The sequence below is a fragment of the Hippocampus zosterae genome, chromosome 9 (assembly GCF_025434085.1).
Source record: "Hippocampus zosterae strain Florida chromosome 9, ASM2543408v3, whole genome shotgun sequence".
In the NCBI taxonomy this organism is placed as follows: domain Eukaryota; kingdom Metazoa; phylum Chordata; class Actinopteri; order Syngnathiformes; family Syngnathidae; genus Hippocampus; species Hippocampus zosterae.
In genome coordinates, this window is record NC_067459.1 from 18,083,562 (window position 1) to 18,111,069 (window position 27,508).

Genomic DNA, 27,508 nt, shown 5'->3' on the forward strand with positions numbered 1-27,508 from the left:
CCTCGGGGTCAAGTCCTTGGCCTTGGCCTTGGCCTCGGGTTGCCGGTCCTTGGACTGTATTAAGCTAACGACGCGCTAAATTTGTACTCTGCCACACATCAGGTTTGGAAACAATGAACAGTATGAAACAATGATCATTTGTTTTATTAACATTGCGTGCTCGGTATGAGGAATTTAAATGAGATGAAATTAATTCACACGTCACGGTATAAAAATAATGATTCTGTAAAGACATTGAAGGACGTTACTCGTTGAATGAGGAAAGCCGAGTGTGTTGACAGAAAGAAAGTCACTTTTATTTGATGGATATAAACAAGCTGGCCAACACTCAATAGTAATATTCGGTTACAGCACATACAATAGCAAACCGGGGCACAGAGGAGAGCCTCCAGGCTTGAAAAAACAGGAAACATCACAGAGGATCCATGCGTCTGGCAACACTTTCTCCCTAGTTTTTCATTTCTTCTTTTTTTTTAATAGGTTCTTCCTTTGATACATTGATTTACATCACTTTTACTCTCATGTATTTTAACACACACACACATACGCACAAATGCGCGCATACACACACTCAGACGCACATTGCCATAAAAAAATAATAAATGTCCACACACCCATCCGCAAGCACTTTTCTCAGAAACATTTACACCAGCAACATGCTGCTCTCTCACGACACAGGCTGTCTACTAGAGGGGGGCCACAATGAAACGCACGTTACTCCCAAACACCGACATCACACTGCCACGATGCAAGAGTGAGGAATGATGCTCCACATTCACACAAGGAATCATTCGGCATGCTGGACGCTCACATTGAACTTGCTCCTATAGCTCAGCACTGTACAGCTCAGAACATTGACGTTTACAAAGAGTACAGCCTCCGATCTGGCATCTGCGACAAATGAAAACCATAGTAAAAAAAATAAAAATAGAACTTAATGCAAAAAAAAAGAGAAAAAACAATTGAATATTTCTGGCATTGTTCACAGTGAATTGTTCATAATAAGGTTTTTGTACAGTTAAAAAAAAAAAGTAAAAATGTGCTCTGTATTTTTGCCCAGCATTTGTCAATGATTGACCTTGCTGCGGAGGAATCCGGCTGCATACAGCAACAGCACAACATCCTTTCTTCCGGCAACACTCCCATTGGCACATAATGTAAAAAAATAAATCAACAGATAAATAAATAATCATAAAATAATTACATCTGCACAAATGGACACCTTTGAAATGCAAATGATATATTTCATGGTAGGAGAACCCCCTACTTCAAGTATTCAGTGGATAAAGGACCTGAAAAGGGAGGCTTCGTCCTCAGCCCTCCTGATGGTAAAGTGAGAGGATTTCATTTCTTGATTTTTCTTTCAATTTTTTCTTTCTTTTTTTTTTTTGCTCCTCTGTTTGCATTGTCTTCCCCTATAAAACACAACCTTATCGTGATTAATTTTGCCTTACAATTGTAAACACAAACACAAACTAAGACTCTCGGTCAGTGACAGCCGACGGAAGCTTCACGTAGGAAGCAGATGATGACTTCATTGTGGGAGATTGGAAAAATACATTTCGATTTATATACACGCACCCGCCAATGCTTGGTCCAATACCGAAGAGACAACCGTGTCAATAGGGGCAGAAAAGAGAAATGGTGGGGGGGAGTTTCGTAACAGTCTAATTAACGTGTCATATGTCACCACTTGCGTGAGACGAGACGACAAGTAAAAAAATAAATAAAAAAGCAGATCCTGACAGAAATCATTCCACACCCGTGTTCATCGTGATCTCCTCACCCGCAAATGAAATTCCAAACGGGCAGAACACATCGGTGCGTTGATGGAAGTTGTTGAAGTTCTGCTATGTTTTCTTGACCTGATTTGTCGCCACAGGCCAATTTAGTGTGAGCACGTGGGCCAAGACAGAGCTTTTCAAAGTGTGGAACAGTGAGCCTCCCGCAAGAAAACACACGGTTGCGATCGACAGTAAAGCCTAAAAAGTATTCAGAGCTTTTTTTTTTCTTACCGTATCTTCCAGCTCGAACTGACACAAGGATGTGACACAAAACTGTAAGAAGATGGAAAGTATTGTTTTTTTTTTCGCCCTCAAGCTGTTGTGCCTCCCCTGAAGTCACTCACACTCACTCTAAAATCTCTGGACTAAGACAGTCGAAGGAATGTAAAATAGGTAAAAGGAATGTAAAATAAATTTCTAGAAAGATTTAGATCAGTATTTCTGCTCTTTTGGGGATTTTTTTCTTTTTTTGCACGGTGTTTGTATTTTCAGACAGGGAATGTTCATCTCCACTCAGGGTTTTTCTCCAGATGTACAAAAAGCACTTAACACCCCCCCCCCCCAACCCCCCGATCCATTTATAAAAAATAACCATAAAGAAAAAAACATTTTTTGTTTTTAAATCCTGTCAGTTGAAACCATTTTCTGACCACACATAAACACACTCTATAAATTCTCTCTATGTATAATATATGCATATCTATCATATGTTTACTTTTTTTTTTTTTTTAAGGAGGTCACTCACCTTAATGAGAGGGACTGAAACAGGTCACTACGTTCGGGGATGTGATGAAGACTAGTTGTGGAAGAGGACTGGACTAAGGAGGACTGGTGGTGGGCTACAGGACAAGTCTTCCTAGTTGTTGTATTTCGAGGATTCTCGAGTCTCTTTGGGGTTCTTCAATTGATTCACAAAGTGCCCCTCCTGACATATGTACAAAGTTGTCTACTGCTAATTGTTCATGTGGTGACTCCCTTGAACCACTGACACAATTTCTATTGAGCACCTGCAGCTGGAGCACCATAAGTTTAAAAAAACAAAACAAAACAAAAAAAAAACACATCCCGGAACAAGAAAAGGTGCGTAGGTGCATAGTCTCTTGATATAATAATAATCAGATTCTACTCGCTTTTTTGGCCACTCTGATTAGGTGGGTAATTACACTTTGAAAACAGACAGTGAGTTACACGAATTCATGCAACGCAGACGTCTGCATAGATTGTTTTTTTTTTTTTTTTAGTTTTCACTTTGTTGGATTGAAATGAGGTAATATGAAGATGACGGCAAACTCAAGCGAAAACAAGCTGGAGGGCCCTCGTGTCCATTTCAAGGCACCTCTTTGAAAAATGACCACCGAAGTCTGCATGTGTGGCACGCACTATTCTTACTTTTTGGACACGTTGAATATCAGTTCCTCAAAAGAAAAAAAAAAAAAAAAGGCGACACCAGTAAAAAGTTACAAACAAGGTCCGTTTGTGGGTGTTATCGCAGATATTTCGGATTCCCAGTCGCTATGACGTGGATTCGGTTGTCAACTTGGGAGAGGGCAATGAAGATGAAGACATGGTAGAAGCAGCCAGATCCGAAGGAGTTGGTCAGGCTTGGGGGATAGTCGACAGCTGAGGCGGCCGTGACCTTGAAGCAATCACGAGAAGGAAGCCAGGATGGAAGAATACGGGGCCATGAGCGGGTGGAGAATAGTCTTGCGACCTCCTGAGGAGGCCTCGTGTTCAGCAGGGGGGCAAGTGTGGAAAGATAGCTATGAGGAAAAGGAGGCGGGAGGAGCGGGGTCTTTCCTTAGCCGCTTCATGTCCGTAGCATACAGTATTTCTGTGCTGGGAAAGCTGAGAAGGTCTGCTCCAAGGTCACCTAGAGCCACAATTGGCATAAGAGTACAGTACGTAATGAGCTCCAATTCAATTGCTTTACAAAGACAGGAAAGTTTAGTTTGGGGTGACGCTACGTTACAAGTATTTTGTTTGTGGCTTAAAATGCCCTATACATTACCAAATGATTGTAAATAAATATTTAAAAAAATTTTTGAAACTGTCTGAAATTTTTTGAAGTTCATTCCGATTCATTGATGCTTAATGCCATGCAAAGTGCAGATTTTAGCGTGTCCTGTTTTCACCTCCATCATGATAGGGGTGCTAAGTTAATGTCCATGTTTTTTTACCTGCCTTCACCATTGCAAAAGTGACATTCGCCGCTGCCAGCATGGCCACAACTCAGCATGCTTTTCAGCCTGCTCTAGTCTACTTTTTGTTTTCTAAGTAAAGAGGGCGGTGTAATTTGAAAGCATGTGACCAGTTTCTATCTCGTGATGATGCCACAGAAACAGCACCGCTTGCTGGCGCTGTGGCAAATTGCGGCCAAAAGGCTAAAAAGAAGACTTAAAACAACCCCCTTTTTTTTGTGTGTGTCTGATCAATCTGGGGTCAGTTGGTTAGGGCTCGGGTTGTCAAGTTAATAGTACCTTCCACCATCTGGTGGAAGACTAATTCTTCTTCCCGTCACTACGCACATTTGAAAGATGAACATGGCTTTGTGGTAAATAAATCCTTTGCGCACTTGGATATTTTTCCCACAGCACACCTGATGATCTCTCATGCTGTGGCACAGTTGTTGGGAACCATACAGAATAACTCAGCTTTTGTATTTGGACTCAATGCATTGAACAAATGGAGCAGCATAACCGGAAATTATTTTTTTAAAATTCAGTGAACAGCCTTATTTATGGTTTAAACTTACCCGCTCAGCTGTCAGCCTCCCAGCGCCTGACTTGTACACCGCAGGGGTACCCCCATTCCACCCAAATAACTAACAAAAAATAAAAAAAATAAACTAACACAAAACAAATGTCTCCCATCCAAAGGTCTCCTTGCCGAGTAAGGTAACAAATGTTTCATCAGTGTCCTGGAAATTCAGCATTGGCTTCTTGCTGCTTTACCCCCCCCCCAGCAGTGGCCGAGTCATCTGAACAACAAGCCATTTACTTGTCAACAACGTAAAAGCTGCAAACAGTGGAACAAAAAATATATTTAAAAAAAATAAAATAAATAAAATAAGATCTCACCCCTTAAAATAATTTGAACTTTGGTTGTCATAGCAACGATTATGCCCATATTCCTTCCTCGTCGTCCTGTTGCAGGCATAGATGGTATGTATTTGGGAGGAGGGGGGGAACAAAAGAAGAAATGTTATTATAGCTCTGGCTCTGCATGCCCACACACTCACACACACACACAAAAACATAATATTGTAATGATTTTGAGCAAACAAGATATCCTTTTTTTTTTTTCATTCATCTTCCGAACCGCTTGATCCTCACTAGGGGCGCGGGAGGTGCTGGAGCCTATCCCAGCCGTCTTCAGGCAGTAGGTGGGGGACACCCTGAATCGGTTGCCAGCCAATCGCAGGGCACACAGAGACGAACAACCATTCACACTCACACTCACACCTAGGGACAATTTAGAGCGTCCAATCAGCCTGCCATGCATGTTTTTTTGGAATGTGGGAGGAAACCGGAGCACCCGGAGTAAACCCACGCAGCCCCGGGGAGAACATGCAAACTCCACACAGGGAGGCCGGAGCTGGAATCGAACCCGGTAACTCTGCACTGTGAAGCCGACATGCTAACCACTGGACTACCGGGCCGCCCCAAACAAGATATGTACAAACTATTTTGTCCTGAAAGTGGCAACTTATGAGTGCAGTGTGCTTGCTTAAGGTCTGTTTAACAGAGAAGATTGTTGCTAACCCAGGCCAAGTGTGACTGTTTTTTTTTTCCTCACTCACCCACATTTTCTACGTGAGGTGTGCGCACTCACTGCATACAACGAGGTGCTCTTAAGCGGCCATTGGAACGGTTTATCAGAAGGGAAGATCTATTTTGGGCTAAAGCTAGCAATCCGCCTGCATGCTGCAATTGCCTTGAACTGTTGCATGTCGAGAAGGAGCCAAGTTTAGCCTGGGTTGTTGGTGGAAGTTATGCCGTGTTTGCGTCTGCACATGCATCTCATCAAGGAAGTGAGTATATCAACATAGTCAGACAAGCACCTGATAACGTGAGAGACTTCTAACCTGGTCCTGGGAAGGGCGGTGTCCAGCATGTGGGGGTCCTCGACCCGGACCGCCACGATGATGAGGCGACGGGTGGCGTGGATGCTGCCCGTGGTGTTGGGGCTGAGGATGCTGAGGGTGCTGAGGATGCTGAGGGTGTTGAGGATGCTGAGGGTGCTGAGGATGCGGGTGTTGTGGGTGAGGCCCCGGTTGGAGAGGACCATGTGGGTGTTGGGGATGCGGGTGATTCGGTGGAAGATGTCCGTGCGGATGCTGCGGGGGATGCTGGAGGTGCTGTTGGTGCGGGTGCTGGGGCTGCGGGGGGCGCGGGTGCTGTGAGTGCTGGGGGGCCGGTTGAGGGTGTTGCGGGTGCTGCTGCGGGTGTTGCGGATGTTGAGCGTGAGGATACTGGAGCTGCGGTTGCTGGGGGTGAGGGTGCTGCGGGGCGGCCTGGGGGTGCTGCGGGTGCTGCATGTGAGGGGCGTGCGCATACGGGACCTGCTGGGTGTGCTGAGGGTGGGCGTACTGGGTCTGAGATTGCGGCTGGGGGTGCGGGGCCTGGGGCTGCGGGTGGTGTGGGCCGTGCGGATGATATTGTTCGTCTTCGTAGTTGTCAGCAATCAGCTTCATTCTGCTTTGAGTCTGCAGGATGAGAAAATGAGCCGCAAGGGTCGTCGGGGGTTATTCAAAATGATTTCTTGGTTCAATCATTCAAATGATGTGTCGAAGTACGAACGTGCTGTTTAAGTTGATGCATCAGTTTGTCGCGCTCCCGCTTCAGGGACATCACCTCCTCTTGGGTTTTCTTTTTATTGGAGGCAGACAATTCCAGCAGTGCAATGTTAGCGTCTTTCTCACTAATCGCGGCCAGCAGAGCTTGTTGTCTGGAAAAAGTTCATACAACATGATCGAGTCAAATGGGGAAGTGCCCGACCACATCTGACAGACGGCACAGCGATAAATAATCCATGTTCTGGATTACTTGTCCCAATTAGGGTCATGTGAGAGCCAATCCCATCTGCCAATCACAGGGCACATATCGAGAAACAATTATTCATATTTACACCTATGGACAATTCTCCAATGATCTTACTAATAAAGGAAAACGGTCACCCACTGTGTGGGATTCTGCAACTAGTTTTGCTGTAAAATAAAATTTACTGCAGTACTTAACAATATGGATGATTTCATATGTTCTGGTAGAAAAGCGACGCGTGGAGAGTCTCTGTCACTGGAATGCATCTAAAATATCCACCTGCTTTCTTGAGCCCATTTCTTTTTTGTATTATGAGAACATTGGCCAGCACATTTCTTTTCAAAAGAAAAAAAGTTTCTTGCTGGACAATAGTGACATGGTTGTTTGTAGTTTCGTGAAAGAATTTATTCTGCCTGAAAATGTTGTGTCCCCAATAGGAACACCAGGGGGCGCGGTTCTTCCTCTGAGTTGTTTGTTGTTAAATGAGGAACATGCAAATGCCTCACAGGACTTGAACAAACAACCTTGCCATGCCAGGAAGGATGCTATCCACGAGTACACTGTACTGTCGGATTTCAAATGAATTGTGCTTATAATGAATAATGGAATTCAAATTAATCTGCGCCTATGCAGTGACTTTCCGGTGCCTCTGTTGGTTGCCTGGCAACTAAGTATGTTCTCTGGAAATGTTTCTGCCGGTGAACTGATATAAGCGAAATGTGGCACGGCAGTTTTGTTTTCCTGTCAAACCCGAACCGCATCCGGGGAACGCATTCGGTTGTTCCGAGCAGTGACATGAGCGGAGTTCATTAGAGTTCAAACTCACAGATCAAATCCCTTCCCCAACAGACATAACAAAAGGCGAAGACGCTCACTTCATCTCTAGAATCTCCTCCAGCTGTTTCCTGCGCTCTTGCCTCATGTTGGTGAGGTGGCTGTCCCGCTCCTGCAGCGACTGCTGCGTGGACGAGAGCCGCTGCTTGGTGGAATCCAGTTCTTGCCTGGTCCTCTCGAGTGTGTTCATCAGGTCCTCCAGCTAATTGACAGAAAGCACGAGTTCAGATTGAGATTATTTAGTACATGTGAAATAGCTTTCAGTTTAGAAAAGGTTGGTGAGCCCCTGCTATAAATAGCATCAAGTGCCTTGCGTCGTCTTGTGTGATACGCATGCATGTATCTTTAGGGGGCGTGGCCTGACGCCATTGCTTGTGAGTTCGGCGACTCTGTGTGTATGTGAGGGTGTCTGTGTGAAAGCCGTGGCTAACAGCAGTTTCCGCCAGATTGCAACTTTTGTGTCTTATTGTTAATAAACGTCTAAAAAGTGCTTCAGCGACTGTTCTTCTCCTTTCCCATATTTGAGGGCGTAACAGTCGGTTAGTATATTCCGCGATATAGCGACGTAACGCAAGGAAGAAACTCACTTTGGAGTGGTGGCCGCCCTCTAAGGAGCCGTCCTTACGGAGATCCGGTCCCAAACCTTTCTTGTCCCCTTGGGGTCCCAGTTTGATGTTTGTACCTTTCTTGGACGGCTCTTTGCCTCCTTGTCTGTAAAAGCACTCGTAATTAAGAGCAGCGCTGACAATTACTTGTACTCCATCCATCCATCCATCCATCCATCCATCCATCCATCCATCCATCCATTTAAATAACTGTTTATTTGCCATGAGAAGTATTCTTGAGCAGTTGGATAAAAAGTAAGTCAATGTGGGAGGAGTGCTTGATGTGGTCACTCAACAGGACAAAACCATAAAACACATCCAAGCAGTGAGGGATTAGTTACTTTTGGAACCAAATTAGTTTCTGAACGGTGCCGGTCATGAAAGCACACATCACACATGGCTTGATGGCTTCATGTGAGCAAGGGGAAGAGACTTACAAGTTAGAACGCGTTAGGTAGAAGTTGGAGGGGGGTAAGAACGTGACCTACCTGGGAGCTAAACTGCAGACGGGGGAGGGAATGGTAGAAGAAAAAGGACGACAGCACAAGTGGAAAACACATAGGAAGCAGTGAAGGAAAGTAAAAACAAAATGAAGGACAAGACATTAGACCGAGACCAGTCATGAAGACACTCAAGTCATGTTTCCACCCAGCAGTAACAATCCTCAATTTGACATCGCAACTGGCACTTTTGATGACATCTGTGAGAACATCGTATTCCCGAACACGGGCGTGACCATTGCATGATGCACTTTCACTCGGGAACTCTGAACCATGTGCATCCGCTGCCAAGGGAAGCAGACATGCGATCAGACAGCAAAGATCAGCCCCGGTAACACAAGAGGGACAAAAATGTTCGGGTGTAGAGGAACGGAACACAACAAGAGACTGGAGAGAGCTGGCGAGCGAACCGGTTTGAGATGCAGGGTTGGTCGGACCTGACGTTTGAGGGAGCAGGACTTGAATCTGGACTGGACCTACAAATCCCCCCCACCCCCCTCACTCATCATGAGCAGGTAGAGGTGGCGCACAGCAGCCCTTTGCATGCAGGTTATTGAGCCGAGCTTTTCCCTGAGTATCTGCTAAGGCAAGTTCGGCAGGGTGGGATGCTGCATGATTAAGGCGAACACACAGGTGGTCGGAAATTAAAAGGAGCGTGACAGACGCACAACACGTGCATGCATGTAAAACATATTAAATGTTAAAAAAATATTAGAACAATATTTTTTTTAGAACAAAAATATTAGAACACCTGGCTCTTACACCTGAAGTGGGGTTTCTATAATAATAATAATACATTTTATTTATAAGTGCCTTTCACCCTTTTTTTGACTTCATTTGTGTAATACTGATGTTGGCCTGTACCTAATTCTCCAATTTTGTTCATCCAAGAGCTGTTGAATGGGGTTAAAGGTCAAGCTCTTTCATGTTTTCCAAAATCTTAGTTTTGTACCATTCGTGCGTTCTTTTAGTAATTTTACTAAGCTACTTTTTTTTAAAATTTATTTCCTTTGCTTTAAAATGTCTTGAAATGTTTTGTTTGTGAATGTTTTTAAATGTTGTACTTTTAATTTTGTGAAGCACATTGAATTATCTCGTGCGTGAAAAGCACTTTATAAACAAAAGTTGCCTCGCTGTTTCACACCAATCTCATCCAGTTGTGCCTCGAAATGGCTCGGTTGAATGAATTGAAGACATGTCTCAAGGCATTTGCACATACAGTATATATAAAAGGTATCATCATGTCCATAAAATGATTAAATGGTCACAGTGGAGCAACAGTTCTTGCTGATGTTCAGATGCCACATGCCCCCCCCCCCCCCCCCCCCAAAAAAAGCACAAAATCAACACACAGGACACATTCACGGGCCAATTCATGGTATGGAAGCAAATAAATTTGCCTGTCTCAAGCAATCAAAACTCAATACAAGGCAGCACATTGTCGAAAAGAATTCAAAGCAAACAATAACGCAGCGATGTTTGCGTCATGAGACCGTCAGTGTCACCCTGACGCAAGCATTCGTCATTCATTCCACAGACCGCACCGCCGGGCTCGAGTGCCAGGACGGAGCACTCACTTTCCCAGGAAGTCCCACACCATGCCCCCTATCTGTTGGGGGGCAGCGGACATCGGGGGGAGCGGGTCAGGGGGGGCTCTGCCACTAGTACGAGGAGTGGGGCGAGGGGCAGAGTGAGGGGGGCTGTGTTTGGAAGGGGGTTGGGGGGGGCGTTATTTGTGGCAATGCGACACAGCATTGTAAGCAAGATGGAATTAAAGAAGTCAATTATTGGATCGTGGGGAAGGATAGAAAAGATGGAGGTGATCAATAGTGGAAGGGTAGTCAAGAAAGGGAGATAGAAAAGGGAGCAGGATGGAAAAGTGGGTAAAGGTGGCAAAAGAAGAAGACTCAGTTAATCAAATGCCTCGGATAAAATAACGTGACAATTGCAACAACAGGAAGTGATTATTCTCTTGCTGGCCAATTAATCAGTCTGGTGTAGAGATCGAATATTTTGCTGTTTCTCATTATGATGGACCCCCAATCATGTGTATGACTCAACAGTACAGTGTATAAAACAACGGTTGGAGTCACGGTGAAAAATGCATCCATGTGACATATATTGCAGTCTGTAAAGGCAAATGGGTGATTTTTTTTTCAACAATCAGGCAGTGGCTGGAAGTGCAACTGATGTAAAAAGCTATAACAAACACACCGTTTTATGTAAATGACTTGTGGTGAGACCTGACTGGTGCTCAATCCATCCATTTTCCGAACCGATTTATGCTCACAAGGTTCATAGGTGTGCTAGAGCCTATCCCAGCTGTCTTTGGGCTTTAGGCAGGGGACACCCTGAACCCGTTGCCAGCCAATCGCAGGGCACACAGAGACGGACGGACAACCATCCGCGCTCACACTCACACCGAGGGACAATTTAGAGTGTTCAATCAGCCTGCCATGCATTTTTTTTGAATGTGGGAGGAAACCGGAGTACCTGCAGAAAACCCACGCAGGCACGGGGAGAACATGCAAACAGGACCAATACAGGAGGCAAGTGTGACTACGTCTTGTCTGTTACCTTTCCAACTCTGCGATCTTCTTGTCTTTGTCATTCTTCTCGGTCTCCACCTCGCGCAGGATGTCCAGGAGCCTTTCCACCTCCGTCTGAGCCTTGCTGGCCTCGTCCTTGTAGTAGCTCACCTCCTTCTCCAGCAGCTTCACTCGGTCCACGTATTCCGGGTTCCCTCTTGAGCCTGACTGATGCTCTACTTCGTGGGCCTTCTGAATTGAAAAAAAAAACACCGATACAAAAATGGACTCAGTTAACTGAGACAGAAACTCCCAAACTTTGTTGATATTATCTACACTGCTTTCTTCCTCCCTTCTATCTGTGTGCCTAAAAGCAAATCGCCAAGTAAATAGTAAATTATATATATATTCATTCATTCATTCATTCATCTTCCGAGCCGCTTGTTCCTCACTAGGGTTGCGGGGGTGCTGGAACCTATCCCAGCTGTCTTCGGGCAGTAGGCGGGGGACACCCTGAATCGATTGCCAGCCAATCGCAGGGCACACAGAAACGAACAACCATTCGCACTCACACTCAGACCTAGGGACAATTTAGAGTGTTCAATCAGCCTGCTACGCATGGTTTTTGGAATGTGGGAGGAAACCGGAGCACCCGGAGAAAACCCACGCAGGCCCGGGGAGAACATGCAAACTCCACACAGGGAGGCCGGAGCTGGAATCGAACCCGGTACCTCTGCACTGTGAAGCCAACGTGCTAACCACTGGACTACCGGGCTGCCCATTTTTTATATATATATATATATATATATATATATATATATATATATATATATATATATATATATATATATATATATATATAATACACAAGGGTGTTATTAGTGATGCTAGCTCGTTAACTTGAACGGAGCAATAAATTCGGGCGATTTAACATCCGTAAGAGACTCCCAGTCACTTTGCTCACACACGTCCAATAAACACTAGAGTAGGTTTGTGTATTAACAAGCACACAAATACGAACAAAGCCGCAGGACTCCTGACAGTACACGGAACGGGAACAGCCACATGTCAACACAGGAGACGCACGACAGCAGCCTCCACCAAAACCACAGCGGTGAATGCCGACCACGCTTGAGGCCTCAGCTAACCACACTGACACAGTCGAGAAGCTTGGCAACACTCAGTGACAACATGCAACAAAGTCGACCGCGTCATGCAAACCCAAGAAAGCTCCGCAATCTTTGCGGCGGCCGCATGAAAACAACACACTCCATATTTTTGTCAGCATGAAGAATACCGCGAGATTTTACAGTAAGACTCAGAGAAGTTGAAAAAATAAATATAGACTGAAAAACTCTCAAAAAGAACTCTTCAGAAACCAAACGGCACAATTTGATGTTGGCTTTTCTATTCTTTTGTTGACCTGCCTCCTTTTTGTATCACTTTGAATGCATCCTATCATGTTTGCCACCCTTATGCTAAACACATTTACACTGTGGCTCTAAAAAGTCTACACACCCCTGTTCAAAGTCTAGGTTTTTGCGAAAATTAGACCAATAATAAGTCTTTTCAAAACTTTTTCCACCATTAACTTGACCTATAACCATGAAGGCTTTGTGCTAATAGCTACTTTAAACTTTTCAGAACTGCATCCACCTAAAGCAGGGGTGCCCATTAGGTAGATCCTGATCTACCGGTAGATCTAAGACAGGTCCCAAGTAGATCCGAGGATTGTTGAGAAGAAAAAAAAACAAACAACCATTTGTGTGTCTTTGTACATGTTAGTAATATATTTTTTGTGTTAATATACACTGCACACTAATCATCTTATCAGTCTCATTTTCACAAAAAAAAAATATTTAAAAAATAAAATAAAGCAGCTAAATCTCAAATTTGTGTGTGTGTGTGTGTGTGTGTGTGTGTGTGCGTGCGTGCGCGCGTCGGTAAGGGTAGATCCCGGGAGTTTAGTTGATCGAAAAGTATATCTTTGATCCAAAAAGTTTGGGCACCCCTGATCTAAAGTCTCAGTTCCACCTTAAGAAAAAACCAACCCCAAAGCATGATGCTGCCATGACCTTCCTTCACGATGGTCTTTTTTGGTGAGAAGCAATGTTGTGTTTTTGCCAAACAACAACCTTGATTTCATCGGGTCATCACAAAAAAGCCTAAACACATGGGAAACCGTGTTACGGGTTGAGCGACACCCTGGTCAGCAGCCAATTGCATCGGCACACGTTGATAAACGACAATTAAAACTCACTTTCGCAACAAAAGGACAATTTAGAATTCCCAATGAAACAAAACAACATATTTTTGGAATGTGGGAGGAAGCCGGCGCACCCGCAGAAAAGCCACGCAAGCACAGTGAAAAAATGCAACCTCTACACAGGCTTGACAGAGCCCTGTTGCGAAACCACAGCCTCAGAACCGTGAGGCGGATGTGTTAACAAGTCCTCCGCTGTGCTGGAAACACCGCGATGCTCATCTCAAATCAAAAACAACACACAAAAAATAGCCGGGAGACTAAATTCAATAGATTCAGCACGGATGTGACAAGCACAAACACTTGCAGAAGGCCGCCCGACGTGAAGCTCGTTGAGTGCAATGATCGACATGCATCTGCTGGGTGAAGGGGGGAGAAAAGGAGGAGGGGGTTGAAGCAGAGCCACGATTGCTGAGAGGGCCAACATGAGCACCATGTGTCATATCCCAAAGTACTTCAGCGTCCTCATGCGTTCCGTGTTTGTGGCTCAGCGAGAGGAACTTACAGGATTGTTCACGTGACTGAAAAGATGCTCAGCTTGCTACGTTGGAGGGAGAGGGGAGGGGAGGAGGGGCAGTCAGGGATGGGAGAGTACGTGTTAGGAATCTGTGCGAGGCAAGAGACATGGGGCAGCACTTTGTTACATCTGAACACAGCGTAGACAAATGTAGAGGACCACACCAGGGGGACAGTGGCAAGAGACGGACGCATGTAGCGAGGCTGGCATTTACGGGAGCATCGTGGTCGCACTGACCTTGGTCGTTTCGTTTGAAAGTCTGGTAGCTTGCCAAAGGTTGGCAAACATAATGTATGTATATACCGTATATATATAGCATATAAACTGATCAATATTAAATAAATGCATCTCAATGCATTAGAATATCATTGGAAAACTGGAAATATTATCCCGGCAGTCTGGAAAAAAAAATCTAGATTTTTAGATTACTGAGAAAACTAGTAAAATATTTCATGGTTTTATTTATTACAATGTTGATACTTACTGATTATTGCTAATTATAATCCCTCAATTCACCATCTCTAAAATATTACATAAGAAACATTCAAAACGATTTTTAACATTGAAATTAGGGAGGATTGGCCTTCTGAAAATTTTTTACCTATGCATCGAATTGTTCGATCGTGAGGTTCGCTTTTTGCTGAATAAACATACTTTTCTGTGTTATTTACATTCATGGAAATGTACCTGTATATCTGAAACTGTCACAGGTGCAGCTCAGGCTATACGACAGCCTTTCAGCCAAAAGTGTATGAAGGCAATATTATCCCGCCCAGAGATGCACACCCACCTTCTGTAACTGCGTCTCCAACTTACTGCACTCCTCCTTTTTCTGCTCGATGGCGATCTCCAACGACTTGAGCTTCGAGTCCTTTTTGAGGCCAGAAGACGCCAGAGAAGATGCGTGCTCCTTAAGATCGATGAGGCTGGACTAAATGTGCACACACGGGACAAGGCAGGGTGTTGAGAAATAAAGGCGCGATAGAAAATGCAAGGCATGTGGTCCGCCAACCTCCTTTTCGGTTAATTCTATCTGCAGGCTATTGACTCTCTCTTTGAGGTCCTTGTTCTCCTTCTTGTAGGCGTCGACTTCCTCCAGACGTTCTCGGTCTTCCCGTTCCCGTTGGTCCTTTAGACGCTCGATGATTCTCTCCTGATGACACAAACAAAAATCAAATTAAATTGAATGAATTTTATCATCAGAGGCACTCGTCAGGAAACAGATTCATCGTAGTCACTTGTACTCTACAGTGAAACTCCTCTCCGACGAAACCTACATGGTCGGAAATACCCCCAAGTGTGAAAAAATGTTCATGCATGAAAGCCATTCCCACTTTCTGCGACAACGAAAAGTCCCCCTGTTCCGTGATACGAAATAGGTTTCTCTGCTCTTGCCTCGCAACAAGATTCACTACGAAGAAAACAAGCCTTCCGCAAAAGTCTAATCCAACCTCAGCATGCCGCAGCGACCTCTGCTGCTTCGTTCAGAAACGGCAACAGAAACCACCACACTGGTCTACACATGCGCAGTAGTACAGGAAGTATTTGTTTTAGATGCAGCACGAGCGTTACATTGCTAAAATGGCGATAAAACAGACCTTTGCATGCCAAGGAGGAGAAAAGAAAAGCTTTAACGCGTGAAGACAGGATAAAGGTCATACAAATGAAAGATGGAGGAAGCAAAATCAAAGACATTATGCAAGAAATTGATGTAAGTGAAAGTAAATGCTGATCGTGAAGTTCGCAATTTCTTTCCTTTTTTTTCTTTCTAGGCTGGCTATATGAAGTGTCAAATAAGTGTATGCTCATACTTTTGCACTATTGGAATAAAAATAAAAAGTACACATGTTTTTTGTGTGTGTTCGTGTTTACGTCTGAGATAAAATTTGCTACAGTGAAAAGTCCCCTGTTGTGAAAAATTTCTTGCTGCAAACATGATTTCGTTGTAGAGGAGTTTCACTGTATAGTTGCTCACCCGAGAGCAGGTCTCAACATTTGTAGTCGTTTAGCTTTACCTTCTCTGACAGCGCCTCCTCCAGGGTGGCCAGTGCAGTGTCAGTGTTGGTGGAGTCGGTCTGCAGAGACTTGACACGGTCCTTCAGGTTGCTGAGCTGCTTGTCTTTATCCCGCAGTTGCTCCTGGAGGTTCTCAATCTGGAGGAGTAAGAGGACGAGATACACAAATCAAGGCACTAATTATAGCGATATTAACACCAAATAATTTCAGCTGGAGGTGTTACCTTTTTAAAAGTCAACACAGACCGAGAAAACAAACAACAGATGAGGATGAGGGTGAGCACAAGAGAAAGAAACAATGGAGGCCGCACGAGCGGGTCAGGTTGAGGGAAAGTGTATCACTGCGAGTATTTATAGCACACACGTACACACAAACACACACTTGAGGCAGTGAGGTAGAAAGGTCTGATGCTTTTCTTTCCGTGCGCATTCCTCCATGCTCAACGATCACTTTGATTTTCAGATCGCAAGGCTTGTCGTCGATGATACATAAAATGGCATTGAGAATCAATCAATCAATCAAAATATGAATACCTTCTTCTGCAAGACGTTGATTTTTCTCTCTTTGACCTCTAGCATGTCCTTCATGTCCCTGATCTCTCCAGCAAGAGTGCCTTTCGCTTCGGTCAGGTCCTGAAGCTGCTTGGTTTTCTTGTTGAGGAAGGACTCTTTCTCCTCCAAACGCAGACGCAGAGCATCTACCTGGAGCATGACATGCCCCCCCCCCCCGAAAAAAAAAAAACCCATGTCAGATGACTTGAAACAATGCGCGACTAGAACACTGACAGAAAAGTGTCACATTCACTTTCAAAAGAGGCTTGGTTGACTTCAATTACTTCTTTCCTATGACACCCCCAAGACACAAGAATAAGGCACACCTGTGCAATCCAATGACATCCACCCCAGAACAGGCTGTGTCAATAATTCAGACTTTACAGACACAGATAATGCAATGCTGCATGGAAATTTATAATACAGTGATCCCTCACTATTTCGCAGTTTGTTTATTGCGTCTTCGGTGCATCGCGGACTTTTCAAACATATTCATAAAAATAAAAATCTAATTGTTGTTTTTTTTTTTTTTTGAAGTCCGTAAAAGGTCCATGAGAAGCAGTGAAAGTCAGCAAAACAACAGTGAGTCACATAGAGCAACATATACAGTATATGTGGGGTGATGGGGGGCGGGGGTTGAGAATATGCAAAGCCATGTTGATTGGCTGTGCATCTTTCTGTCCTATCACGGTGGATTACCTTTGATCTTTAATCAGTGTCTAAGTGTTTTTTTGCGATGCTGCGAGTGTGTGTGTGTGTGTGTGTATGGCAGAGAGAGAGAGTGAGAGAGAGAGAGAGAGAGAGAGAGAGAGAGAGAGGAGACTTATAAGAACAAAAGCAGGTCTCTTCCATCCTTAATTGTTTAAGCATCCTCAATTGACTAATCATAAACACTGCTACAGCCAGGGATGCTGGCCTGTGTGTGTGTGTGTTAGTGTGCTCTGCTCAAGCGCAAAGGCCCACGTGGGGCAATTTTTTTTATGTATATGTTAATTGGTCGCTAATTCACGGATTTTCATTTATTGCGGGGTGGTTTTGGTCCCCATTAACCGCGATAAACGAGGGATTACTGTATATACAATTGAATTAAATGATTTTTTTTTACAGATTATGAAATAATGTGGCTGGATAAGGGTGCAGACCCTCTTCTCCTTTCTAGTAGAAGCCTGACATTTATGTGCTAGCAATGACCTTGGAGCTGTTCATAATCTCTTTCATCTTGTCTAAGGCCAAAAGTGAAGAAAAACATCGCCAAAGCATGTTCCTGCCGCCACGATGCTTCACTGTAGCCACCTTGTTCTTTTGCTAAGCCACTTTTGCTAACGAACAGTATCATGTTTGTACCCAATGTACCTTCATGGCCTTAAAATCCAACCGTGGTTTCATCGAAATCACAAAATATTTTTGGGAGCTTTTGCAACAGTTGCTGGCCGTTCATTTTGCTCCTTGTGAAGGTTAGAAATGATCTTCCACGACAGGTTTTCACGTTACCTCCGTTTGCAGGATGGCTGCCCGTTGCTCTTTGGCAGTGAGAGACTCTTTGAGCACTTCAATGTGCTGTTTGCAGTCCGAGTTCTGGTTGTTGAGGGTCTCCAACTTTGTCTGCAGAGCCAGCAGCTCGGACTCCTTCTTTGACAACTCCTGCTTGAGTTGGTCAATCTGTACAAACACACCCGTGCGCACACACACAGAATCCATCTTTGGCGCTATTTTCATCAACACAAGTTGCTAGCATTAAAAATGCATTTGGGACTGAATCCCCCCCGCATTCATCATGTATTATACATCAATCCTATTCATGATGGATGAAAAAAGGTCTAAAAATAGCACAACAAAACTGTGGACTGGTCTGCGCCTGGTCCACTAACAGAAGAATCAATGAGTAAACACAAAGGGAGATAGATGAGTCCCTGTAGAGCAAGACATGCAGGAGTTGGCATGATGAAGTGCAGACGTTGAATTCAGGGAACACATTTAAGTTCTTTTTTTATTTATTGCCGGGTATGTATTCTTTTCTCCTTGGAAAAAAAACAACAACAACATGCACAAGCCTTCTAAGATGACTTCAACGAGACAGTTTGCCGATGGTGCTAAACTCTAAACACGGCAGCCTTATTCGGTCTTCACCGCTCTGCGCGGCTCAATCGTGACCCACTTTGCGGAGAATGTCGAACTTTGAAAGGACGCAAGGGTGCCGCCTACCTTGGTCTTCATAAACTTGGAGTGGTTCTTGTAGACCTCCATCTGCTTGATCTCCTCCTCGCGGTCCTCCGTGTTCAGCAAGCCGTTTGCCTTCAACATTTGGATCTCATCCTCCAGGTCGCGAATGTTGCGCTCCAGGGAGGCAATTTTGGTGTCCTGCACGCAAACATGCAGATGAGACATATGTCAGAATCCATACTGACATGCTCATAAGTTGCGGGAAACAAATTCGAACTGAAGTCTATTACATAGTCCGCAAAGGCGGACTGAAGGAGGATTTCGAGTGAGGACGACAGAAAAAGAGAGATAGGTCGCGCGGAATGAGAGGAAAGGAAGTTCTCTGGATTGCGTCCGAGTGACTGCAGCTGACGGAGATCTGAGAAGCTCGCTAGGCTGCAGAGGACTAATCACCATTGGGAAATGTTGCACAAACATTCAGCAGTGGCAGAGTAGAGAGAAACATGTGGTGGGGGAAAAAAGGAGGAAAAGTAACACGCTGCAGATTTTGCAGCTTGCGGATTCCGCAAGGCTGTGACTGTGAGTGCACCTCAGCTTTTTTCGTTTTCTTATTTTTTTAATAAATCATACAACATCTTCAACATGGTCCGTGACCCCTCTCACGCAAGCTTCTTTTCCCAAGTGACTCTGAACTTATGAACTTGTTCAAGGGCTCACCCCTAAACCACCGAAGAGGAACAGTGGCAGTGAATCCTCTCGTGAGCCTCGTTACATGCACGTTACAGCTCACCTGCCATCGACGTCCATCAACTAAAATCGCCGCAAAAGACGCAAATCGTCGTACCTTTCAACAGCGATAGATTTTATTCCCTCCGCACGTCATCACCGGTTGCATCCATTAGCTCACGAAATGTTTTCCCGGACTCCCTTTGGCTCTGTCTGCTTGCATGCTGGCTTCTGACTGTCATAAACAACCACACCTGTTTCCATGGCAGCAGCGAGCAGGCTGTACGCCGCGCACGCTCTCGGCTCGGCGAGGAGGAGAGGGCGTAAGGGAGAAAGGGAGGGAGGATTATTGGCGCTTCCATCAGCATCACAAGCACCGGAGAGGATGCGGGAGCGGTAAAGAGGAGGGGAGCGGCGCGGGGGTCTTCCTGCGCACAGCGAGAGGAGGCGGGTCTTCCCCCTTCGCTTCATCCACGGGGATGGCACAATTTGCATATCATGTGACGGCCGCGCCATCCGAGGCGGAGGGGCGGGGCGGTGATTCGGCCCTGTCTGCTCGGCGATGATGTCATGATTTATTTTGAGGAAGTGATGTCAGGCCTCTGCAGTGAGGCTGCTGGAGTCTACGGAGATTCGCTCGCTGCGTGGCCTGAATTTCTCAGGCTTGTCAGATGTAGTCCTCGGATCGGAGCAGATCTGATTGCTTTCAGACAAGTGTGGAGCACATCTCGCGTGTGTCAATCATGCAGCTGGAGTGGACTGCAATGATAGATCTACCTTTGCGGATCATTGAAAGGCGCTTAAAAATAAAATGTATTATTATTATTATATTTGTGGGTGTGGTCTCTGAGGATGCCTTATGATAGTATTAAGCCTGATTGTCTATCCCCTTAAATTAGGGATGGCCAACGTGGATGCTGGAGGGACCACCAGTTTTCATCAGTGCTACTGGGGGCACCCAGAATGTGGTCGTGGGCTGCCAGTTGCCCACCCCTGCCTTAAATGTTGCACTGACATGTTGCCTGTAGCGGTTATACTGGGAATTATGCATTTACTAGTTTAATGCAGGCAGAACAATTAAATGCTCTTTCACTCAATGACAATTAACCGGTGTATCCACTTTTTTTTATAACATTTTGGTGCTGCACTGATTAATTGGCTCAATAAAGATTGGGAAAGACTGTTCCAGAGCACTTTTCCTGTTCCTGTGTCTTGGAGCCAATACCATCTTTTGCTAACTTCTGGTAAGGAAAGTGGGGTATGCCCATGACTGGACGCCAGCCAGTAATATGGGCACAGATAGACAAACAACCGTTGACAGTCACATTCAAACCTCTCAACAATTTAGAGTCTTTGATGTACCTGACCTAAAATATATATTTTGGGAATGTGTGGGGTGACCGGGACACCCAAAGAAACTCCACAAGCATGGTGAAAACATGCACACTCCAAATTCAGTTGCTTTATTTTAATTTGAATTGCATCAATCCAAAATTCCACAATGACCTCTAAATCAAATCAAATAGGCTAATCGTAATCTTGGCAGATTGCGTGACTTTGTGACCAACTCAAATTATCCTCAAAATGAGAGTAGTTCGAGCGTGTTTTTTTTCCTCCCTCTCCCTCCCTTGTAGTTTCTTTCTGACTTCCGGGTTGAGTGAACGCTGGAGCGTTTTGGCTGCCGCTGCTCAACCCGTATTGTTTTGTGTTTTTTGTTATTGTAAAGTGTCCTTGGGTGTCTTGAAAGGCGCTTATGAATAAAATGTATTATTATTATTATAAAACAAGTCTGACTTATTTTACGAGTTACTAGTCCGGACCAGTGACATCGCTTTCCTTTTCTTTTCTTTTTTTTTGTGTGTGTGTGTGTGTGTGTGTATAATTGCACACTTCCGCAAGCATGAAATTTGAAAGGTGTTATTAAATTAAATGTTGAGGTTAACACAGGCTCCAGCTGCTTTGGAGCAGCCACGCACTGCGGCACATATAAACACGCACGCTTGTTTAACACACATCTGCCAGTGTGTTGACTCAGCAGACTATCGCAATAACAAGAGTAGGTTTCCAGTGTTTGAACAGTAACCGATACACCTGATACTAAATGTCCATAAATTCAATTTAATGTGTGCGTGTGTGTGTGTGTTTATTTGTTCGTGTATGCGTAATGCTTAGATTTGAGTTTCTGTACGCAAGTTGTGTTCCTTTCTTGATTGGTTGTTTTTTACTTGCTCTGTTTGCTTGTGTGGCGCATGTTTAAATTGTACTTACTTTCATCTCGATGATGGTTTGCAGGGCCTTTGTTTTGCTTGGATCCTGGTGCAGCTGATTTCTGCGGTGCAATTCCTTGGAGAACCAAACACACAACACGCTGTGAAAGTGTATCTTGCAAAAACCATAAAGACGACAATATATGATGTGATAGCATACCTCCCTAAGATGGATGTTTTCCTTCTCCTTCTGGTCTAGAATGACCTCCAAGTGTCCCAGCTGGGCTTCCGCCTCGGCAATGCGCCTGTTCCTCTCCTGCTCCTCCTCCTCAGAAACTCTGCCGGGCCCCGAGGGCAGCCCTTTACTCTGCAGCATCTCCAGCAGCTTCTTAATGGACTCATCTCTAGCTCCTAGCGTCTGCTTCTGCGTCTCGATCCTCAGCTCCATCTCTTCCAGGGTTTTCCTCAGCAGGAAGAGCTCCTTGGCCTGCCGGTCGTGCTCGGCCTGCAGCCGGCGGAAGTTCTCCTCGGTCAGCTCGATGGTGGTGAAATGCTCTCCGGACCGGTTGCCGCTCTCTTGCTGCAGCAAGTGGTTGAGGTCGCGTTGCGTGCGCAGCTCGTCCTGGAGAGCCTGGATGGTCATCTGGAGATGCTGATGAGGTTCAGACAAAACACACATAGGCTCATGTGTTGGAAAAAGTACAAATATTTGAAGGTAGTGGAACAGACAGGAGGGTAGCACATACTTCTGAAATGTTGGGAAGAATGTATTTAAAGCGGCGCAAATGTGGGTGGACAAACAGGAGGAGGAGGTCTTACCTTCTTTACCAGCTAATACCGTCATCAAAGATGTCAACAAAGAAAGACACCTTACTTTGGAAAACGTGTGACAGAGGATAAATCAGCATAAGGAGACCTGATGGAGTCCCAAAAGAATATGCGGGGCATCTATAGAATACCATCAGACCAATATTCGTGTGCTGAGGTTCCTCTGTTTTATCGACCTGAATGCAATTAATTAAGTAAATCTGTAAATTCAAAAGGCTGCTTCATAATGATGCCTGGCAACAGAATATTGCATCGTCCTTCAGAGGAAAATATTGTATCTACACCAGGCACAACATTAGGTACACTTGCACATGCATGCAGTACAAAATCTGAATCAGAAATTATACCATTAAGAAGTTTACACTGATATTGATTTTGATTGACACTGTCAGGTAGTGGTTCAACAATATGATTGTGGTGCCCTGCTCCATATTTAGTCAGTTGTAAAGAGCATGATCTGTATGTCCAAAAATGTGCCATCAGTTCGAATTACTAACTCTAAAATTATTCTTCGACGAAAAGTTCAGTGTGTAGAATATTGTTTTTTTTTTAAATCACAAATTCGGTTTTATAGTCTGTTAGCACCCTCTAGCGGTTCAAGGTTCGTACAGCAGCTAAATAGGCGGTTAGGTTTTTAACTTCAAAGATCAATAATTTTCCTATTTAAGTCGGCATGTATCGACGCGCTCTGACTGCGTTCCATGCGCGCGGTTAGTCTGCACTTTGAGCTAGACATACGCGGATATGCACTCCTCACATTCAAAGTGACCCAAAATTTGAAGCGAACACTGGAACCAACTGCTCTTGATTTTAAGTGAAAAGGGTTAACAACTGCTTAACTTCTGCGCGAGCACGTAGAATGTGCTAACAAACGTTTCTTAGCTGGACGTTGGGTGACTGCTTGCTTCGGTAGCTTTGCCCTGGCTTCCGAATTTGTAAAAAACGAATAATTCAAACTGATATCACAGATGTACCTCTTCAGTAATCAGGGGTTGTGAGTTGTGTTTTTTGTACGAGGAAGACACATTTGGGGTGAAAGGATAAACAACAATACGTGTAATTTACCTATAGTAACATATTTTGGGGCAGCATGAGTCAAATGGTATTGGAGGCCATTCATGGGATTCTATTGAATTTTTACTTGGTGTCACATAAGGAGAAGAGGTGTAAGGGATTGCCAGGTTTCTGCAAGTACACATCACACTGAAGGTGACTCTATGTTGTGCACGCCACATTTGGTGCAAACATAGGGACAAACCTTTGTTCTCCTGGCATCCAGCAGCTGCACAGCATGGGCAGAATGAACAGAAAAAAATAAAAATAAAACACAAATGTATGGTAAAACAGTCAGTGTCAGATTATGACGTCACAGAGACGAATGGGCAACATGAACCTGACCAATTTTGGAAAAAGAAGCCTCTTGACTGTCCAGGTGTTTATGTTACTCACATTTCGATCACAAGATTCCTTCATAAAACAAAAAAAATATTGACCTTTCTGGAAAGAGATGCCTGGAAAGTCACAAACAAATTCACTTGACGTGTTTTGACCTCACAAAAAAATCATCGAAAATCCAACATTTTAAAATGAAAAATGATTAGCCCATTGAAAAAAAAGTTGTGATCTTATAAATACATTTTACGTAATTTACAGCAGATGGTCGACGTAACGTTTGTTTTCTACTGTGAAAGCTCACGTGATTCAACACGACATGTTTAATTGGCTGTTGCTTCTGCAACGTTGTGACAGTATTCACCTGCCATTCAAATTCCAAATCGCAGCATTTCAAAGACTGAAATATTAATACGTGTGTAAGTTGAGGGGTTCGTTGTTTTTCAGTGGATGGCTCTTCTTTACGAATGGCAGATGGAGAGATTGAATCCTTTAATGGAGTTTATTAAAAAGGAGAAAGAAAAAAAACGTCTACACCTCCGAACGGACGAACGAGAACGCCTACTTCCCGGAAACACAAAACACTTCCTGGTTTCCTTAAATCAATCAGATAATATCAACATAAACTTGTTTAAGCAATTATTCAACGGAATATAACCTAGGTTACTGTAACACAAAAGAATATAATGCTCAAATATAAAATGAAAATAATTAATAATTTAACATAAGCTTACACGTGAGTAAGTAAAGATCCTACTAAATGATGAGATGAAGCGTCACTGTCACCGACTGGAGTTTGTAATGGCGCTTTGGACAGAAATGTATTTCATCGTGTGTGCGTGTCATCTGCCTGTCATGTCTGTCCTCGTCAGCTCAGTCCAAGTTAGCGTTGCTGTAAAGTCAAATGGTCATCTTCAGTATTTGCCCTCATCAGCTCTTCTATTTAGATACGCAAGCCTTATCGTTTTAGCAGTTCCCAATCTCCTGATTGACAGCTCGCGGCAGGTTATGATTTGTAGTTGTGGCTTTAATTTTCAACATTTCACCAAATACACTCGTAATAAGGATGGAGAACATAACCGTCTAAGGCAGGATCTGTTCAAGGGCGGCACTTTGGCAAAGATAGCAAAAAACACCTTTGCTTGAGGAATCACTGTTGTGTTATATAATTGAACTGGATGATACTGAAGGGTTTTCCTGATATTTAGTCAGCATTTTCAGCGATCTGGCCAGATCAAAGCATTAGAAATCAGTATGATGCAGAACAGTTTTACACAAATTTTGTATTGTATTCGCACCAACACAACACCGGTATATTCATGAGAATTATCCCGCGATCTCTGTCAGCAAGCAGTGTACTTAATGTTCTTGCTGTGTGTATTTCCGACCACTAGGCGGCAGCGTTTTTCTTCTGGCATCATTTATAAAAGTTCCCGCTGAGAGGCTGCTGCCATGTACCGCGATGTTAGTCACACTCCAAGTGTGAGTCATTACCAGAATCCATCCACCGCTCGTAGCCACCATTTCGTGCCATTTTCCATTCAAGTATCCTGTCACAGACATCGTAGCCATTTCAGCAAGTTAAAATGGAGCAATGGAGAATAACAATTCACGTCCCACCACGATAATGACACAATGCAATGACTCACAAAAAGAATCAAGATTTCAATTTTGATTGGCCAATCAATAACGTCAAAAAAGTGGTGCATCTCCTCTCAGCGTGTCCGTCTAGTATCACAGCTTCCTCTTTCTCTCATGTTCTGCCCTGATCAATAGCCTTCCGTCTTGGAGCTAAAGTGCTTAGTGCAGTCAATGTGTGCATTTGCATAATTGCACTAAGGCTGAAAAAGACTCAACCATCAATAGCAGGAGCGTACCACTTCCTGTGAGTCAGTCAAATCTCATATGTTATTGTCATGGTCACCGTGCCCACGAGAAAAACACTTATCCTTTGCTATGCCCGTGCGCTAAATCGGAAAAGTGAGATGCTCCCCATTTTTTAATGCCACCGCATTCACTAATGCCCACTGATCGTGTTCCATCCACCTACACACCGCATTGGGTCTCATTTTGATAGCATTTACATTTCTATACACAAATTTTGTATGAGGACCTGACAAAGCGATTTGATTACATTAAAGACCACATAAAATCAATTTTGAGATTTGTGTTTTTCTACATTCACACTTATCCTGATCAGGGTCCAAGGGAGCCGGCGCCTATTCCTGCTGACGAACCAATGGCCGACTACACCCAGGGCTGGTCGCCGTCAACCTCAGGGCACAACAGAGACAGCTAATCTGTTTCTACTAAAATCAGACGATTTTACCACTACACCATCAGTGACTCAAGCAAATGATTCATTTTTCATTGATTCATTTATTTTCCAATCCGCTTTGTCTTCATAAGGATCGCGGCGGTGCTGGAGCCTATCCCGGCTGTCTTCGGGCAGTAGGCGGGGGACACCCTGAACCGGTTGCCAACCAATCGTAGGGCACACAGAGACGAACAACCATCCGCGCTCACACTCACATCGAGGGACAATTTAGAGTGTTCAATCAGCCTGGCATGCAATGTGGGAGGAAACCGGAATACCCGGAGAAAACCCACGCAGGCCCGGGGAGAACATGCAAACTCCACACAGGGAGGCCAGAGCTGGAATTGAACCCAGAACCTCTGCACTGTAAGATCGATGCGCTAACCACTGGACCACCGGGCTGACGTTTATTGTTCATTATTTGTTTTTTTAAGGCAGTAAGAGAATCTCTGTCTAAATGTTCTGAACACCCATTTTAAAACCAGTGCTGCATTGAGCACAATTATGATTCCTTCTTCCCTGTACTTATGGACAAAGCAAATTCTGATTAAAATAATATGAGTTAGGGTGAGCTTGTTCCTCATATACTGTACACCGTCTGTTAATTATTCAGCCAAAAGCATACGAAGATGCGCTGTGTTGTGATGTGATGTATGTAGCTCAGCCTCCATTTTGGGGCTTGTGCTGAAAAGGGCCTGGGCATGTTGAGCGTCACTGCCGGTCGTGACTCAGTCAGACGTAACTGGCTCCAGCTCGTATCTTTGCCGCCAGCAGGTTCTGACCAGCTTCGGCAGCTCTGGAAATTGTGCTGAAGTCAAACAGTCGTATGTTGTTGGAACCGCCTCGACGACTCTCACACAATAGCACTGTTTGGACGTGGTAAACACAGGCTCTTATTCCCTCACCTTATTAAGCAGATGAGTGATGCGCATTATTTGCTAAAGCTTACAGAGCCCTCGAGGCACCTGCTCTGAAAGTTGCTATAATGCAAACTATACTGAGAGATGTCAAGCGCCGCTTGCTTTCTTGACTTCATCACCTTCTCCGGAGGAATCATTTTGACATAGCAAATCAGCAAACTGGAATGTGTTAGTTACTAAATTGATTAGGGTTCCATTTTATTAAATTGCGCCTTGACATAGCTGTAGTTTTTCCACCACATTCTATTCTCTAATTCTGTATTATTTAAAACTGCATGTATGGGAGCAATAAAAGCATGGGGGATGTCGACAATTTCTGTT

At 44.3% G+C, this 27,508-nt stretch overlaps 1 protein-coding gene across 9 annotated transcripts in view; it reads right to left on the minus strand.

Moving 5' to 3' along the window:
- Positions 1–274: 274 nt before the first annotated feature.
- erc2 (ELKS/RAB6-interacting/CAST family member 2) overlaps positions 275–27,508 on the minus strand; it is a 35,469-nt gene continuing 8,235 nt past the window's right edge. The window contains exons 3-21 of one of the 9 annotated variants that reach the window (XM_052074980.1): positions 23,817–23,840; positions 21,951–22,382; positions 21,792–21,866; positions 18,840–18,995; positions 18,129–18,296; positions 16,620–16,787; positions 16,086–16,223; positions 15,083–15,223; positions 14,861–15,001; positions 14,059–14,094; positions 11,340–11,542; positions 10,340–10,462; positions 8,245–8,368; positions 7,699–7,859; positions 6,584–6,731; positions 5,845–6,489; positions 4,862–4,927; positions 4,537–4,605; positions 275–3,654 (exon numbers count right to left, since the gene is read on the minus strand). In XM_052074980.1, the coding sequence (XP_051930940.1) occupies positions 4,901–4,927; positions 5,845–6,489; positions 6,584–6,731; positions 7,699–7,859; positions 8,245–8,368; positions 10,340–10,462; positions 11,340–11,542; positions 14,059–14,094; positions 14,861–15,001; positions 15,083–15,223; positions 16,086–16,223; positions 16,620–16,787; positions 18,129–18,296; positions 18,840–18,995; positions 21,792–21,866; positions 21,951–22,382; positions 23,817–23,840 (2,910 nt within the window). In that variant the 3' untranslated portion in view covers positions 275–3,654; positions 4,537–4,605; positions 4,862–4,900. Of the gene's footprint in view, positions 3,655–4,536; positions 4,928–5,844; positions 6,490–6,583; positions 6,732–7,698; positions 7,860–8,244; positions 8,369–10,339; positions 10,463–11,339; positions 11,543–14,058; positions 14,095–14,860; positions 15,002–15,082; positions 15,224–16,085; positions 16,224–16,619; positions 16,788–18,128; positions 18,297–18,839; positions 18,996–21,791; positions 21,867–21,950; positions 22,383–23,816; positions 23,841–27,508 lie in introns of all 9 variants that reach the window. The other 8 variants (XM_052074979.1, XM_052074984.1, XM_052074983.1 and 5 more) reach the window with 8 other exon arrangements.